This window comes from Trichoderma reesei, assembly GCF_000167675.1.
Source record: "Trichoderma reesei QM6a unplaced genomic scaffold TRIREscaffold_4, whole genome shotgun sequence".
Lineage (NCBI taxonomy): Eukaryota > Fungi > Ascomycota > Sordariomycetes > Hypocreales > Hypocreaceae > Trichoderma > Trichoderma reesei.
This window is the reverse complement of record NW_006711151.1, coordinates 123296-138635: the sequence shown is the minus strand read 5'-3', so window position 1 is coordinate 138635 and position 15340 is coordinate 123296. Positions and strand designations below refer to the sequence as shown.

General features: G+C 54.9%; 1 protein-coding gene across 1 annotated transcript; it reads right to left on the bottom strand.

The window, feature by feature from the left end:
• Nucleotides 1–1082: 1082 nt before the first annotated feature.
• Nucleotides 1083–9855, bottom strand: TRIREDRAFT_120577 (uncharacterized protein; the record flags this gene model as incomplete). The annotated part of the gene is made up of 3 exons (XM_006963087.1): nt 1083–3286; nt 3390–9632; nt 9819–9855. 3 exons carry the CDS (start codon nt 9853–9855, stop codon nt 1083–1085), a joined length of 8484 nt encoding a protein of 2827 aa, XP_006963149.1.
• Between the last annotated feature and the right edge of the window lie 5485 nt (nt 9856–15340).

Sequence of the window (15340 nt, the reverse complement as noted above, 5' to 3'; positions counted from 1 at the left end):
CCGTCCTCCTGCTAATGATACCTATATAGCCCGATTGTACTAGATATCCAGACCATCACGATGAACATTCAGAGCCTCAATATCAAGCAATTCCTCATCCGTCACGTCTCCCTACCTCTACACTGCCAATCCGTCTCCCAATCAAAGCTCAATGATCATGATAATTCTGCATTCTCCAATCTGTCCAAATTACGTTATCGACAGCACAGCCAAGAGGTGGGGAACAACCACACTCACCTCCAACCTCATCCAATCCGAACGTGCAGCAGATAAAAAAAAAACCACACATCATTTGCATCTGCTTTTACTCTCTTTGTGCCACGGATTCTCTGCTCTCACCGGTACCTCCAGTCCCAAGTCCTCTCTACTCGCCAGCCTCGTACACAATCCCTCCTCGTCCTCCGTATATCCCGACGCCATTGACACGATATCCGACGTACAACTCCACGGCCCGTTTGCCCGATACAAGCATCACACCTAACATTGCGCTATTACTGCACGAGGCACATCTTCCTTGGAATGACAATTCATGTATGTAGTTCTGCGAGCCAGAGACTCGAGAAAAATTCGATAAAAGGGACTACCCAGATACCCACTGCGCATATGCAAGATAAAAGAAATACAACGTATGCGAGGCAATTTGCAGCAGTTCATCATCTCATAACTAGGGATACACACAAAAACTCATTTCAGTCCCAAGCAACCAAGGTCAAAAAAAGGCACTCTAGCTCTTCGTACATCCATCACAACAATGCCGTCAATGAACAAGAAAATGAAAGAGAAAAAGGAAACAAACATTTCGCACCATCTTACACTGTATCAAGGCGGAGACGACTGGAATCGTCCCGGAAGGACTGGCTTCCATGCAGGGCGCCTCCAAATGCCCGGAAAGAATCGGCAGATACTGTAATACCAAGGTTTGATCTGGCATGAGAGATTATCATGAAACCGACAAGAAAACATTCAGATGACAAGAAAATCGTGAATAGGAATCAAACAATCAGCGAGAGAAGACGAACAAGGATAAAGAGCAAAAGAAAAGACCAAACACGCTTGCTCATGGTTCCATGCGACTTTCAGCTTCAGCCAAACCTCCTCCACCAGCTGCTCCGAGGCGCCGGCTCTGCTGCCGCTGCAGAGTTTCGTCGGCTGCGATGTCGCTCATCGCTTCCCTCAGACACGCCGTTGCGCTTCTCCCGCTCGCGTCGCTCCCGCCTCTCTCGGCGGCGCTTCTCGTCTGCGTCTTCCACAGGCGCCTCTTCGTACTTGGCTCTCCGCCTTGCGCGCCGCGCCTCGCGTCGGGCGTGCTCGTCTTCAGTATGCGGCATCGCATCTGTCGTATGTCCGGCATCATCCAAATGCGGAGGGGGGTCGGAATGCTCCTTGACCCATGACGATGTCCCGGAGTGTGGCCAGTTCGTCGGGGCCGCTCTTTTGCCGTCACGTCGACGCTCCTTGACTGGATAGATGTGGTCATCCGTCGTCGGTTCGGTATATCGCCGACTGCTCTTCCTCTGCCGGTGGGCTGCTGCCGCGGCTGCCTCCTCCTCAGCAGCCCTTGCAGCACGTTTCGCTTCGCGTCTACGCTGCCGCTCAGCAGCTTCATCCTCGGTTTGATCGGGATGCGATCTGCGACGCTGACGCTTGGCTGCTCTCGCAGCCTCCTCTTCTCTCTCCCTCTCCCGCTCCCGCTCCTTCTCTCTGTCTTTACGAAGGCGCCGCTCAGCCCTCCGAGCCTCTCGCTCGTCTGCCGCGCGCCGCTCCTCCTCCTCACGCTGCCGAGCCGCACGCCGCTCACGGCGAGCCTCCTTTTCTTCAAGCTTGCGGGTTTCGCTGTCGTCTCTGCGCTTCCGTCGCCGTTCGCGGTCCTCAGCAGGCCGCTCTGCTTCTCGCTCCGGCTTTCTGGTCTTCCGGCTAGACACCCGAGGACCTTCTCGATCGGTATCCCCCGCAGGCACATCAAAGTCGACGCCCGTCTCAACCTTGGACGCTCGGGGTGTCATGAAGCCACTGAACAGCCCGGATAGCCCAGTCTTCTTGGAAGCTGACGTTCCTCGCCTGTCTGGCCGCTCTGGGCTGGGAGGCTCCATCGGGAGGACGTCCTCGTCGCGGGATCGTTTGCTTCGATGTCTTTCCTGTCCGTAAGGCGCGTGAACATCGGCATCGTCATCGACATTGAGAGCACCCATCATGACAATATCCTCGTCATCCTGGGGGGTCGTCCTGCGAGATCTCCTCTTTGAGCCCGACTTGTCGAAGCCAAGAATCTTAGCGGCCTTTGACGTGAGGACCTCTTCCGGAGGGGGAGAAGCAAGACCGTGGGTGTGGATGGAGTGTCTCCTGGATGGCTTGCTGCTCCCATTCATGCCCGGGCGCCTCTCCTTCTCTCGCGTTGACATTGATCGAGTAGGGGGGTTGCCGCTGAACATTCCCGAGATTCGATCTCGCCCCGATGCCCTTGACGGCTTCTCCGGTCGCTCCACCCTGTCAGAAGTGGATTCTCTGGAGGACGTCTTTTCAATCGCACGTCTGGACGACTTCTCCGACTTGTGCCTCGACGACCTCTTTTCCTCCCTCTCCCTGCGTGGAGGGGATTCCACTGCGGGCCACTTCTCCTTCTCTCGGCTGGATCTCGATCGATCTTTTCTTGACGATTTCGGCTCCGGGGGCGGCGTCAAAGGCGGGTCAGGGGCCGCGGGAGGAGGAGGAGGTGGCGGCATCGGGACCATTGGCGGAGGAGGAGGTGGTTCTACCACATCCTCTCTGGGACGTCGCTTTTTGTGCCTCTTCGTGCTGTCCTTTTCTCTTCTTGGAGCTTCGTCGATAATGGCAACGATTTCGTTTTCGTCGTCATCGTCAGGGAATGTGCCTGGAACATCGGATGGCCTGCGGTGCCTCCTCGGAAGGTCTCTGGCTGCTGCGTTGATGGGCTCCTCCCCCTTTCGGCGTCTCCGAGCACGATCTTCTCGCGACTCCTTCTTGGCGGCTGGCTGTTCTGCTACATCCTCTCCGTACTGCAAATCTTCGGCCGCCTGTTCAAAGTTAGCTGTTGGTTCTTTCCTGGCCACCTGTTTATCATCCGCCGCTTCTTGGTCTTGTTGCTCCGCGGGCTTCTCTTTGTCCGAGTCTGATGCCGGTGGGGGGGTTGGTGGAAGGGTGGGATCGGCTACTTCTTCCGGTTCTTCTTGAAAAGCCTTGAGGCCCTGGGCGATCCTACCGCCGAGAGATCTTGGCTGCTCCGAGGATTTTAAAGACGTATCGTCGGCAGATCGAGACTCTGGTTCCTCTGATGTCACAATGTCAGTTAGTGATGCTCAGTGTGTCACCAGCCCGTTGGCGGCCAAGTGAGGAGGTTCAATGGGAGGGGGTTTGTCAAGAGATATACGAACCTTTGGGCTTCGACTTCTTGCCGCCTAGGCCCCAGAAGCTGAACGCACCTGATGCGTTGTTCTCCTTGGGCGCAAGCAGCTCTTCAATCTCAGCAGGGCTCAAGTCGAAATCGGGGAACGGTTTGGTTCCTGCTTCTGGTTGTTCCTCCTCTGCAACCGGCTCCGCCTCAGGTTCGGACGGGACATCCCGAGACCTCTTGTCCTTCTTGTCCTTCTTGTCCTTCCTGTCCTTCTTGTCGTCTTTGTCCTTCTTGTCCTTCTTGGAGCTCTTCTTCAGCTTCCTCGCGGCTTCTTCAGCTTCCTGTGCGGCCTTTTCTTCAGCCTCTCGAGCGGCTCTCGCCTCTTCCTCGCGGGCTGCCTGCTCCTCAGCTTCGCGGGCCGCCTCCTCTTCTTCGGCAGCTAGGCGAATGGCTTCATTTTCGGCATCGGCATCAATATCATCATTGTCGTCAGCGTCGACGTCGTCATCATTGTCGTTAGCGTTGTCAGCGTCATCAAGGACATCCTCGTCTCCATCGTCACCGTCTTGCTTGGCGTTGGCGGCTTCCTCGGCTTCGCGTGCGGCCTGCTCTTCCTTTCTCCTTGCCGCGTTGTCTCGAAGATGAGCCAATCGTTCACTGTCCTTCTTGGACAGCTTGCCCTTCCTGTCCTTCTTGTGCAGGAGATCGGCCAGTTCCTTTTCCTCTTCGGCAATGGCTGCTGCCTCCTTTGCAGCTTGTTCTGCTTCGAATGCTGCTTGCTCTTCGGCTTTACGAGCTGCGCGCGCCTCAGCATTTGCCTGAAGCTCGTTTAGACGCCTCTCGTTCTTGCTTGACAGGCCCATGAAGGAGTTGGCCTTTCGATCCAGGAGCGCTGCCATCTCTTCCTCTTCCTGCGCGATGGCAGCAGCCTCTAGGGCCTCCTGGGCAGCCCGCTCTTCCGCCTCTTTGGCTGCCTGCTCGGCTTCCCGAGCGGCCTTTTCCTCAGCTTCTCGGTCGGCCTTCTCCTTCAATCGCCTTGCCTTATTGGCCTGCAACTCGCCCAACCGCTGTTCTCCTTTGCTCGACAGGCCTCTGAAGGAGCTGGCTTTCTTCTTGAGTAGAAGGGTAATCTCTTCCTCTTCTTGGGCGATTGCGGCAGCTTCTGCGGCCTCCTGCGCGGCTCGCTCTTCGGCTTCCCTGGCTGCCTGCTCCTCAGCTTCCCGTGCCGCTTTCTCTTCAGCGCGCCGTTGGGCATTCGCCTGCAACTCGGCCAGCCGCTCTTCTGCCTGGTTGAGCATCTTTCCCTTATACGACCTGGCTTTCTTTTCAAGGAGGTAGGCGAGTTCTTCCTCCTCCTTTGCAATCGCAGCGGCCTCTGCCGCCTCCCGAGCAGCTTGCTCCTCGGCTTCCTTAGCCGCTTGCTCAGCTTCCCGGGCGGCTTGTTCCTCAGCCTCTCGCGCAGCCTTCTCTTCAGCCCTCTTGGCAGCGTTGGCCTGAAGAATCTTCAACCTCTCTTCTCCCTTGGACGACAGCTTCGACTTGGCCTTCTTTTCCAGTAACATCGCCAATGCCTTTTCCTCTTCAGCAATCATGGCGAGTTTCTTTGCTTCCCGAGCGGCAAGCTCCTCGGCTTCCTTAGCTGCTTGCTCGGCTTCTCTGGCTGCCTCCTCAGCTTCCCGAGCCGCTTGTTCCTCAGCTTCCCGTGCCGCCTTTTCTTCAGCTCGTCTAGCGGCGTTGGCCTGAAGCTGGATGATTCTCTCTTCTGCCTGATTGAGAAGTCTGCCCTTGTATGACTTGGCTTTCTTCTCGAGGAGATAAGCCAGTTCTTCTTCCTCTTTAGCAATTGCAGCGGCCTTTCTGGCTTCTCGCTCCTCTTGCTCTTTGGCTTCTTTGGCTGCCTGCTCTGCCTCCCTAGCTGCTTGTTCGGCTTCCCGCGCGGCCTGCTCCTCAGCTTCACGTGCAGCACGCTCAGCTTCTTGCCTAGCCCGCTCCTCTTCAATGGCTGCTTCACGTGCCGCTTTCTCTTCAGCTCGTTTTGCTGCCTTGGCCTGAAGGAGTTTTAATCGCTGCTCTCCTTTACTTGAGATGCCCATGAACGAATTGTCTCTCTTATTGATCAGTTCAGCAATCTCCTCCTCCTCCTTGGCAATTGCGGCAGCCTCTGCAGCTTCTGCGGCCTCTCGCGCAGCCTGTTCTTCAGCTTCCTTCGCTGCTTGTTCAGCCTCTCGAGCGGCTTGCTCTTCAGCTTCCCGTGCAGCCTGTTCCGCTTCCTGGGCTGCGCGCTCCTCGGCCCGTTTTGTGGCGTTGGCTTGAAGAAATGCGAGTCTCTCATCGTCCTTTTTGAGAAGCCTGCCTCTCTTCGCTCTCTTCGATTCCAGAGCGGCTAGTTCCTCCTCTTCTTGGGCGATAGCAGCGGCTCGTTCCTGGGCCTCACGCTCTTGCTCCTCAGCTTCCCGGGCAGCTCTCTCGGCTTCCTGAGCAGCTCGCTCATCGGCTCGCTTAGCAGCATTATCCTGGAGTAGAACAAGCCTCTCTTCGTCCTTTCTTAGGAGTTTACCGCCTCGTTTAGCTTTCTTTGCGACCAAAGCCGTCAGTTCCTCTTCTTCTCGAACGATGGCAGCGGCTTCCTCCTCAGCCTCTCGGGCACGTTCCTCTTCTTGACGGGCAGCTTCCTGGGCGACAGCCTCAGCGTCACGAGAAGCTTGCTCTTCGGCTTCACGGGCAGCCCGCTCTTCCTCTTCGGCCAACCGTGCCGCTTCTCGGGCTGCTTCTTCTTTGCGTCGTGCGGCATTAACTTGGAGCGCAACGAGCCTCTCCTCGTCCTTCCTGAGAAGCCTGCCGCGTTTCGTTTTCTTTGTCATCAGCGCCGCCAATTCCTCCTCCTCTTCCTTGACGATAGCGGCCGCTCGCTCTTCTGCTTCACGGATGGCCTGTTCCTCAGCTTCGCGATTTGCCTGCTGCTGCTCATCATCGACATTGTCCTCATCTTCCGCTGGGATAGTGACTGCAGCTTCGGCAGCCTCTACTTCTTCCGCAGTCTCGGTCCGGGGTTCGTCTGGCTCTTGTTGTCTTGGAGCCTCTTTTGAGTCTTGGTCTTGGGCTTCGCGAGCAGCACGCTCTTTAGCACGTTTTGCGGCGTTTTCTTGAAGCTGGACGAGTCTCTCTTCTTCCTTCCGAGGCAACTTGTTCTTCTTCATCTTCTTCGTGAGCAAGGCTTTCATTTCTGCTCGTTCCTCGGCAATGATGGCTTGACGTTCCTCTGCCTCGCGAGCAGCTCGTTCCTCAGCTTCGCGGGCTGCTTGTTCTTCGGCCTCTCGAGCTGCCAATTCTTGGGCGGCACGCTCCTCGGCCTCCCGTGCTTTGGCTTCTCTCGCAGCTCGTCGCTCAGCCCGGATTGCGGCACTCTCCTCCAGGGAGGTAAGCTTATCCTGGTCTCTCCTGGTCAGCTTGCCCCTCTTGCCCTTCTTTTCAAGCAGCGCAGCTATATCGGCCTCCTCCTTGGCGGCGACCGCAGCTTCGGCTTCCTCCTCGATCCGAGCCTTCTCTTCTGCCTCACGAGCGGCTTCCTGTGCCTTTTGCTCTTCCGCCATTCGATCAGATTCTTCTTGTCGGAGTCGTTCATCGGCTTCCCTATCGGCCTTCTTCTTCTCCCTCTCGAGCCTCTTGAGGTCCTTATCGGTCAGCTTGGGAACCTTGTCCGCTTCTCTGTCTCTGGATGATTTGAGTTTCGATTTGGCATCGGCATCTCCTGCTTCATCTTCAGGTTCAGTAAAATGCATCGAGGGGGGTGTGGGCGCACGGGGAGGCGGATCAGCTAAGGCCCCCTTCTGGTATCTTGACAATGCCTTGCTGGACGTTGTCCATACGCAGCTGTCGACACCCTCAGCCTTGCCGTCCCTGACCTCCTCTACGTCGTCAGGCTGGACAATCTCACCGGTGGTCTCATCCAAAACTTCCACTGGGCCACCCCTGAACGTGGGCTTCTTCTTGTCCTGAGGCGAGGTATGGTCGGTGGGCTCCTCGATCACATCGGGTTTCCATGACGAGTCTTCGACGTCTCTTCGCTTCTTGTCGCTCTTCCCGATACCCCAAGAGCCAAAGAAGTTTTCGCTGCCAAAAGCATCTGTCGTGTCCAGCCCTAAGTTGTTAGAGTCGTCTGCAGACGGGGCGCCAAGCTGAACCAAATCAGTCGCCCCCTTCTTCCTGTCCTTCTTGGACTTGTCGAGTTTGGAGTCGCCCTTGGACGGATCGGAAACTGAGCTCTTGTTCTTCTTGTCCTTGTCCTTGTCCGCTTTGTCTGCTGTCTCGCCGATGTGTTCTCCCGAGGACTTTGGACTTTGCGTTTCTATCTTTGATGACCCTTCTCTAGCTTCGTCTGCGCCAGACCCGGTAATCGAATCACCCTTGATCTTGTTTGCAAACCCCCAGAAGCTCCAACCCTCTTCAGAAGGCCCGGTCTTGGCTGCGCCGGCGTTCGCTTCGTCTGGGTCATTCTTGACTTCCGCTTCCTTGGGTTTGCCGTTTGTCACTGCTTCTTTGGTGATTCGCGATGCTTCTTTGCCGGCCAACAAAGGTTCATTGCCACTGAGGCGCTTGTCCTTGGGAAGCGGTATGCGCGAGAGAGGTTTCTCCGAAGCTATTTCGTCGGATGTTGCCGCTCTCGACTTCTTCCTGTCCCTGTCCTTGTCTTTCTCCTTGGCCTTTTCCGCCTCCTTTTCGCGTTCTTTTTCCCTTTCTCTCTTGGTTTGCTTTTTACCAGGGTAACTCCAGGGGTCGTCGTCCGGCTCCTTCGACTCTGGCTCCGGGACGGATACGATGTCGGGCTGCGCTAGTTTGTCCCTCTTCTTCTTCTTGTCCTTTGAAGTAGGGACGGAGTCCCACACATTCTCCGAGAGGAGAGCGGCTTCCGCCTGGGTCGCGAATGGCGCAGGTGGCGCAGGGGGAGGCGGCGGCGGAACGGGTATCTGCTGCTCAGATGGCTTCACGTTCTCCTCGGTCTTCTTTTTGTTCTTTCCAAAGCCCCAGCCAAACGACCAACCCTCGTCTTCCTGCTTCTTCTTCTGCTCCGCCTCCTGCCTGGGCGTCCCTCTGGGCGGCGGCATGGGATCTGACTTCACTTCGTCCTCAACTGACGAATCACTTGCTGTCTTGCTGTGCGTCTTTTCGGTGTCGCCTTTGGTGAGGCCGTCGTTGACTCCTAAAACCGCTGTCGCAGCAAGGGAGCCAAGTGCGGTATCGACCTTTTTGCTCTTTTTCTTGGAAGTAAACCCCCAGTGGTCATCGTCCCCGTCTACAGTGTCCTGGGGCGTCTCGGCTTGGTTTTGGGGCTTTCTCTGTGTCGCATCGGTATCGGCGACTGCAAATGCTACAGAGCTGGATTTCTTTGAGGCGCTGGCGCTCCAAGAATTGATATCGAAGTTGTTGTTTTTGTCGCCAGCGTCGGTATGGGCATCGTTACCACTCGAGGATCCGCTGGCGGCACCACCAACAAGCGACACCAATTTACTACTCCAGGCCCCAAATCCACTCTTGGACTCGTGCGCGTGCAGCCCAGGATCGGAAGCTTTGCCGCCGTTGTCGTTGAGGTTCACGTCGTGAAGAGAGTCGTCGTCGATCGCGTTGGTTGGAGGATGAGGAGACTCGGTCTCAGGGCCGTTTTTGGCCTTGGTATCCTTTTGGCTGCCTTTGGGAGGCACCGACAAATCATGTTGCGCGTTGTCATTGTTTGCACCCTTGTCACTATCCTTGTCCCCATCACCGCCACCACCAGCATTAGTATCTCCGTCACCTGCAGCTCCGCCCTGGCCCGCATTACCACCACTACCACCCTGATCCCCACCGCCATTTCCGTCGGGGCTCTCGCTGCGTTCCTTCGACGGCCCGTCTGGAGCTTTGTTGTTGTTGCTGGACTTGCCTTTGTTTTTGTTTTTCTTGCCTTTGCAGGCAATGAGGCCGTCTTCAGAGGTGAAGTCAATAATAACAATGAGACTCGGATCCTCGAGGAGGCTCGACCGGGATCTCTTTGGCCGCTCCGGTTGGGTTGGGGCCGGCGGGTGGAGGGAATCAAGGTGTAGTACATGTCGGCGAGCAGTCGAGTCGGCGTTGGGAGGCGTTATGCTATGATGAACGGACGAAGTCGCTGCAGACGTTGCATGATGTCGAGAGAGCCGCTGCAGGAAGATAGTGGGCACAATTAGTCGTTGGCCCTGCTGCGAGGTGCATCTCGAGGAAGAGCGATGGTATGAACCCCCAGTCAATGCGTTGAACAGAACAGCCAAGCGGCCTACCGTACATATCGATGAGCTTTCCCCGCAAAAAGATTCGGTACGCACCTTTCTACTATCGATCCAAGCTCGAGAGATGAGTTGCAACTGGGACTGCAGATTGCGCTCATTCCAATAAGTACTCTCATTCCTACAAGGACTCGGCTCCGGACGTCTGGGGATTGACCACTGGGTGCACCTCCTACAAGGCCGGTCGAATGCCAGGACATCGGCAGCGGCCATTGTGAAAATGGGAGCTGATGCAGTGGCACCACAACGCCGCAATCATGGAAGCTATGCGTTTCGACGGAGAGCGGAGAGACCAGAGGCAACGGTTGATTTCAGAAGGGAAGCCTCCTTGTGAAGTTGGATCCCTGCCCAAAGGAACAAGGGAGAGAGGCGACTCTGAAGCGGCGCTCGCATGTATGGCTCGGTCGATGGGCTGGTGGAAAATGCAGCACAGCAAAGGGAGAAGAAGCCCCTCAAGGACGGCGCCGTCAAAAGATGCCACGAGACGTGAAAACCAGCCAGTGCACAGATCCGATAACTTGTCGAAGGAGCTGTCGCGATCGTGTAAGTTGTGGCGGCCCGCTTGACATTTCTCTCCAATAGCCGCGCCACGAAAGGGACGAACAAGGGAGAAAAGCAAACAACAAACCACAGTACTCACGATATTGGATGGAGTGTTACTGCACCATGATGGTTGTATTAGCTGAGTCTCCTTTTTTTTCACTAAAACTTTTTTCTTTCCTTTCCACATGGTGCTACTAACCTGGGAAATCTGCAGTATCTGGCGAGGTGTGTCGCAAGCACAGCTACCGGCAGCTCAGATAGATTATCTGACCAAGGACCTAACACGGCAGCAGTAGCATGCACTCGCCCTTTGTGCAACGCAATGAAAGAGAAAAAAAATTGCTGGGCTGACAATGCCCGTGCCGTGCCGTCTGGCTCTCGAGATTCTTTACCACCTACCGTCCTGGAAGTGGTCGATATTTACCGATCACTGTGTAGCACAAAGTCCGCAAAGCACCGCCAACTGAAGGTAGGTACTGGGCGGTCTGTGGTCATGAGGCTGCAACAGTGATAGAGATAGGTAGGTAGGTGAGCTCAGGAGCGGGTGATGATTGAACAAGGCTAGCAATTGTGGTTTCTCGAGTTGGTCAGGCAGCCAAGCAATATGCAACGAGTATTTGGCGGGTTAAAGGACCCAAAGCCTTGCTTGCTGGCGAGGCTGATCTGCCTCGGGTAGGTAGACAGAGGAGGCACAAAAACCACTGACCGCGGCCCAGGAAGAAGATTTCCGGCCAAAGTGACTGACACCCAAGAGGTGCGAGATGCGGAGGGGCCAATGAATGACACGGGCGCCCTTGTTTTGGTTCTGGCAGCCCGTGGAGGCAAAGAGGCGAGACTCTCAGCTCGAGGTGACACAAGGGCTGCTGCCGAGAGCACCTTGACACCCTCTTTTTTTTTTTCTGCTGGCTCTTCTGCGCTGCTCAGATCATGGCTCTGTGCATTCCGCGTCTGGATGGCTAGCGATCGCTCGTAGTGCTGTAGTCTAGGACGCGGCTGTTGATAAGAGTTGTTGTCAAGAGAAGGTGAGGAGTCGCAGATATGCAACAAGTGCTATGGTGATGCGGCAACTTAGCCCATCTTCATACGAGTACATCTGATAGAATCCAGCGGGCGTTATCAAGTGGGCAATTCTGCTTAGCCCTGCAAAGTATGTACAAGCAAGTGCCGGCAATACCTAGCATCAGACCCGTATCAGAGCGGCAGATCATGGCAGACAATTACTACTGAGAACTAGGAACATTTGTCTACCCCAATCTCCCGTCCTCCACGCCTCTGTCATCTGCAACTCGCGAGTCGGCAGCTGGAGAGACAGAGGGTACCCTTTTGTGTTGTAGAATAACCACCGCCTTGCAATGTGCTGTCTTGGACGATGGGAGTACAGCTACGAGCCAGCAGGGTACTGCCGAGACTGACCTACGACAGACATGCGTGGGCCCTCGTGGGACATGACCATGCCAAAGTGTAACGGAAGGCGACAGAGGTACTGATAAAGCAGGTGCTAGTCGTGGAAGGCGCCTATTCTCATATTCATCTAGGAGAGCTACATACCCTACCTACTGTAAGGTATTACTAGAGGCAAGCTGAAGCAGCAACGTGCCGCTACGCTTGCCGTCTTGCCGTCTTGCCTCGCCCTTGCCCGAACTCGCAGGCTCGCGGATTGGACCTGATTTTTTTTTTTGCCAGCAATTTGCACCTGAAATGGGGAGGCCGCCACGCCGCAACAACGTGCAAGAGCTGGTCCGGAGGAGCTCTTGACGACTTCCCAAAGATGTAGAGCAGGAACGAGGCGGAGGTCTGGCCAATCAGAGCGGCGCAGGGCGGGAGGGTTGGCTGGGCTGCGGGTCGCCTTCGCTTGAGGTTGTCACCAGACCCCCAAAGCCGTCTAGCGCCTGTCTCGATCCCTGGTTAGCTTCTCGATCCCTTCTGCAGAGGCTGCAGGCAGAAGGGCAAGAAGGGATCCCGCATGCGGATTGGATCTTTGCGGCGGGTTTGGCGTCTCTGGCTCACATCCCTCTGCCCTCTTGTATTCTTGGGTACCGTGAAGGTACTGCCAGTAGGGGATGGTGGTGCCAGGTGCTGGGCGTTGAGGCGTAGGTACCCTAGGTATGTATGACATTCACATGCAGTTTCAAGGGAAAGAGAGTTCCCAAATGGAAGACAATGGACTCAGAGTGCCTCTACCTTAGGTACCTTACCTACTATATGAGCTCCTAGGTAGTACGGTAGATTGCTGTACTTCAAGACATCGAAAGGGATTCAAGCACCTGCTACCGCCGCAGTACATGCAAGATACCTCTTTGACCCAAGACTGCCATCCCTTCTTTCTGCAGCCACATCCTGTTTATTGATGCAACTCCATGCACCGCCGCGAGGCATCGCTGCAAATGCATGCATGTCCCACCGCTGCGAGGAAGACCGGACACTCTCAGCAGCTGTTTATCTGTTTTGTTCATCTATCTTTGATCCCTTGCAGTAACACCGGCACTGGAAGGATCAAGGGCGCGGTCAGAGGGGCGCTGAGCTGAGGTAAGCACAGGAATGCATCTCACCAGCACCATGCAGGTGATGAAGAAAAGGTTATGATGTTATTACTGTATGTTCTTCCAACAGGCAACACAATTAGATGACCATGACCATACGAGCCTCCACTCGACCTCATTGTCTCGTGACAGAGTACATGCAGATTACCCGCACACACACTCTGGCGCGCATGCAAAAGCTCCGTCTAGACAGACATTCAGCGCATGGGGGGCGCATGCAGGCCCTTGATCCACCCGGCTGCACATCACCGAGTGAATCAAGAAAGAGAGAGACAAATATCTCGCATGCCACACACATTGACGCATGCGCGAAGCCCCTCTGCAGGTGCCTGAAGGCGCATTGTACCAGTACTGCCGCAGCCATGCAGGGCATGTCGATTCGAGGTCCAACGGCCAATGGCAGCGGCTGCCACGAAGCCCTCAACATGAGCCTGCGACCATCCATCCCATCGCCAAATGCCAACGGCCAGGTACATGTACACGACCGGCTGCTTTCTGCGGGGTTTTGCTTTTTTACAGGTCACTTGGGATGCTCGTTTGACCGCTTGTCGGCCGTCTCGCCAGGGTTCTAAGTCTTGTTTCTCGGTTTCCCCCAGCCCTCAGCTGACCCCCCTTGAGTCATCTCTGCCGTACACGGAACCATTCGTGCGAGTATCTGCATGCTGCGACGTGCAGGTAGTAGTAACATGAGGGCTGGATTGATGTTATTGCCACGCGAAGGGCTGTCGGTGCCCCTCTCGGGGGGATGCCCCCTCAATCACATCACAGACTCGCGTGTCTCCTTGCCCGAGGACGACGGTTGAGGAGGAAAAACGCACGAGCAAGCGCAAACAGCGGTTCCAGTTCAAACAAGACAAGAGGGGTTGAAATGGCAGTCATCGTCTATCGCAACAGCAATCAAAAGTCGCAGAAGACCGCTGTGTGCCGGCCGGCTGCCGGTACCCTTGTGCGACATCAACGAAAGCTCAGGACCACAACATGACAAGGGTCTTTGAAGCGGTCAGACCCAAATTGACTTGGCAACAGCTCGACGTCTCGCGAATCAAGCAGCAAGTTTGGGTTGCTTTCACACTGTTATCAGGCCACACCATGGCAATGCTCAGTATTATTTGTGGCTCTACCTACTGTCAGATGATGAATGACGTGCCAGCACCTTCTCATGACAAGCCAGCTCTTTCTTCATACTGACTCGTACTGAATTAGATGGGCATGCCATCCACCCCGAACTTCACAATCATATCTGGAACTGCAACTGCAACTGCAACTAGGCGTCAGTCACTATCAAACACCCAATCCTCGCTGTCCAAGTCACAACAATCGCAGCCAGTACATACTGTAGCCAGGAGTAAGGCGGTCTCCCAGGCCTATCCATGCTGTCCAAACCCCCACGCCCATGATGCTAGCGAGAACTGCATGACATGCACATCATGATAACAGCAGGCCCTGCCCTGTTCGCCAGACCCTGCTGAAGTCGAGTCCATGGGAGCCTTGCTCGTACATGCACGCAATTACGGACCACGACTTGCGCCATGAAGACTGGCGGATCAAGAGCACAGACAGTCGACATCAAGCCCCCGTGATTCCGGCTTGAATCCCGGAGCCGGCGTCTCCACATCTTTGCCGCCGGACGTGGGCAGTCTGTCATTACCGGACCGGTACCCCGATATGATCCGCTTCACACTATTCTCCAGCCTAGATCTTGTCTCTTGAGGGTTGGCAGTGTGTAGGCTCTCTGTGTATCCATTGAGCTTATTTGTTCTCAATTACGGCAGTCCTTCTTTATGAGATACTAAGCAATGAAGGAGGTGATATTGAGAGGTTGATTGATATGCGGACCTGCAAAGATGAGATCGATCCCGCGGAATATTGTCGTTACACATTGCAAGCCTTCTTCGCTGACAATGTTCAAGATTCGAGAAAGAGCTCGAGTCAGAGTTGATGGCAAGAGATAGTCCAACGTACCTATATCATCGTCTTCAATGTTGCTCTTCATAATTGAGCAGCCACACACATCACCAGCACAACATAGTTTGAGACTCACACTGACAAGGAGGCATGGCTGGAGCGCAACAGCACAAATGACCTTGACAAACCATTTAAGTCTATTCAGCAGTCACTTCCATATCAGATAAGTAAACATCGTGACGTTTGATATTCCAGAGTCCGAATTTCAAGCATTGGTATCTATGCGACAACCCATCTAATCGGTAACCCGAGCCATCTCAATCTCGTTTTGTGCCTCCTCAAAGCGGAAGTCAGAGCAATTGTCCAAAAAGAAAAAGAAGAAAAAAGGTTCGAAAACCTGCCACCCGTTCCACGCTATATGATCCAAGCTCGCTATTTCCCGACACGGGGGGGAGAAAACCTAGTAAGACACGGCGGTCGTTGAATAAAACAAAAAAAAAAAAAAAACATAGGAAAGGGTTGGATACAAGCAAGTCGAAAAATGGGGCTGGGGTAGAGGGTCGGGAAAGAAGACAGCTAGGTGTGGAAGAGAAAGAAGATGTAAAGAATTCATGAGAGCCTCCTCAGCGCCCGTAGTCTCCCATATAATTCATGTCGGCATAATTCTGACTCATGCCTTCTTCTGGATATCTGGCCCCAGAACTACTGAT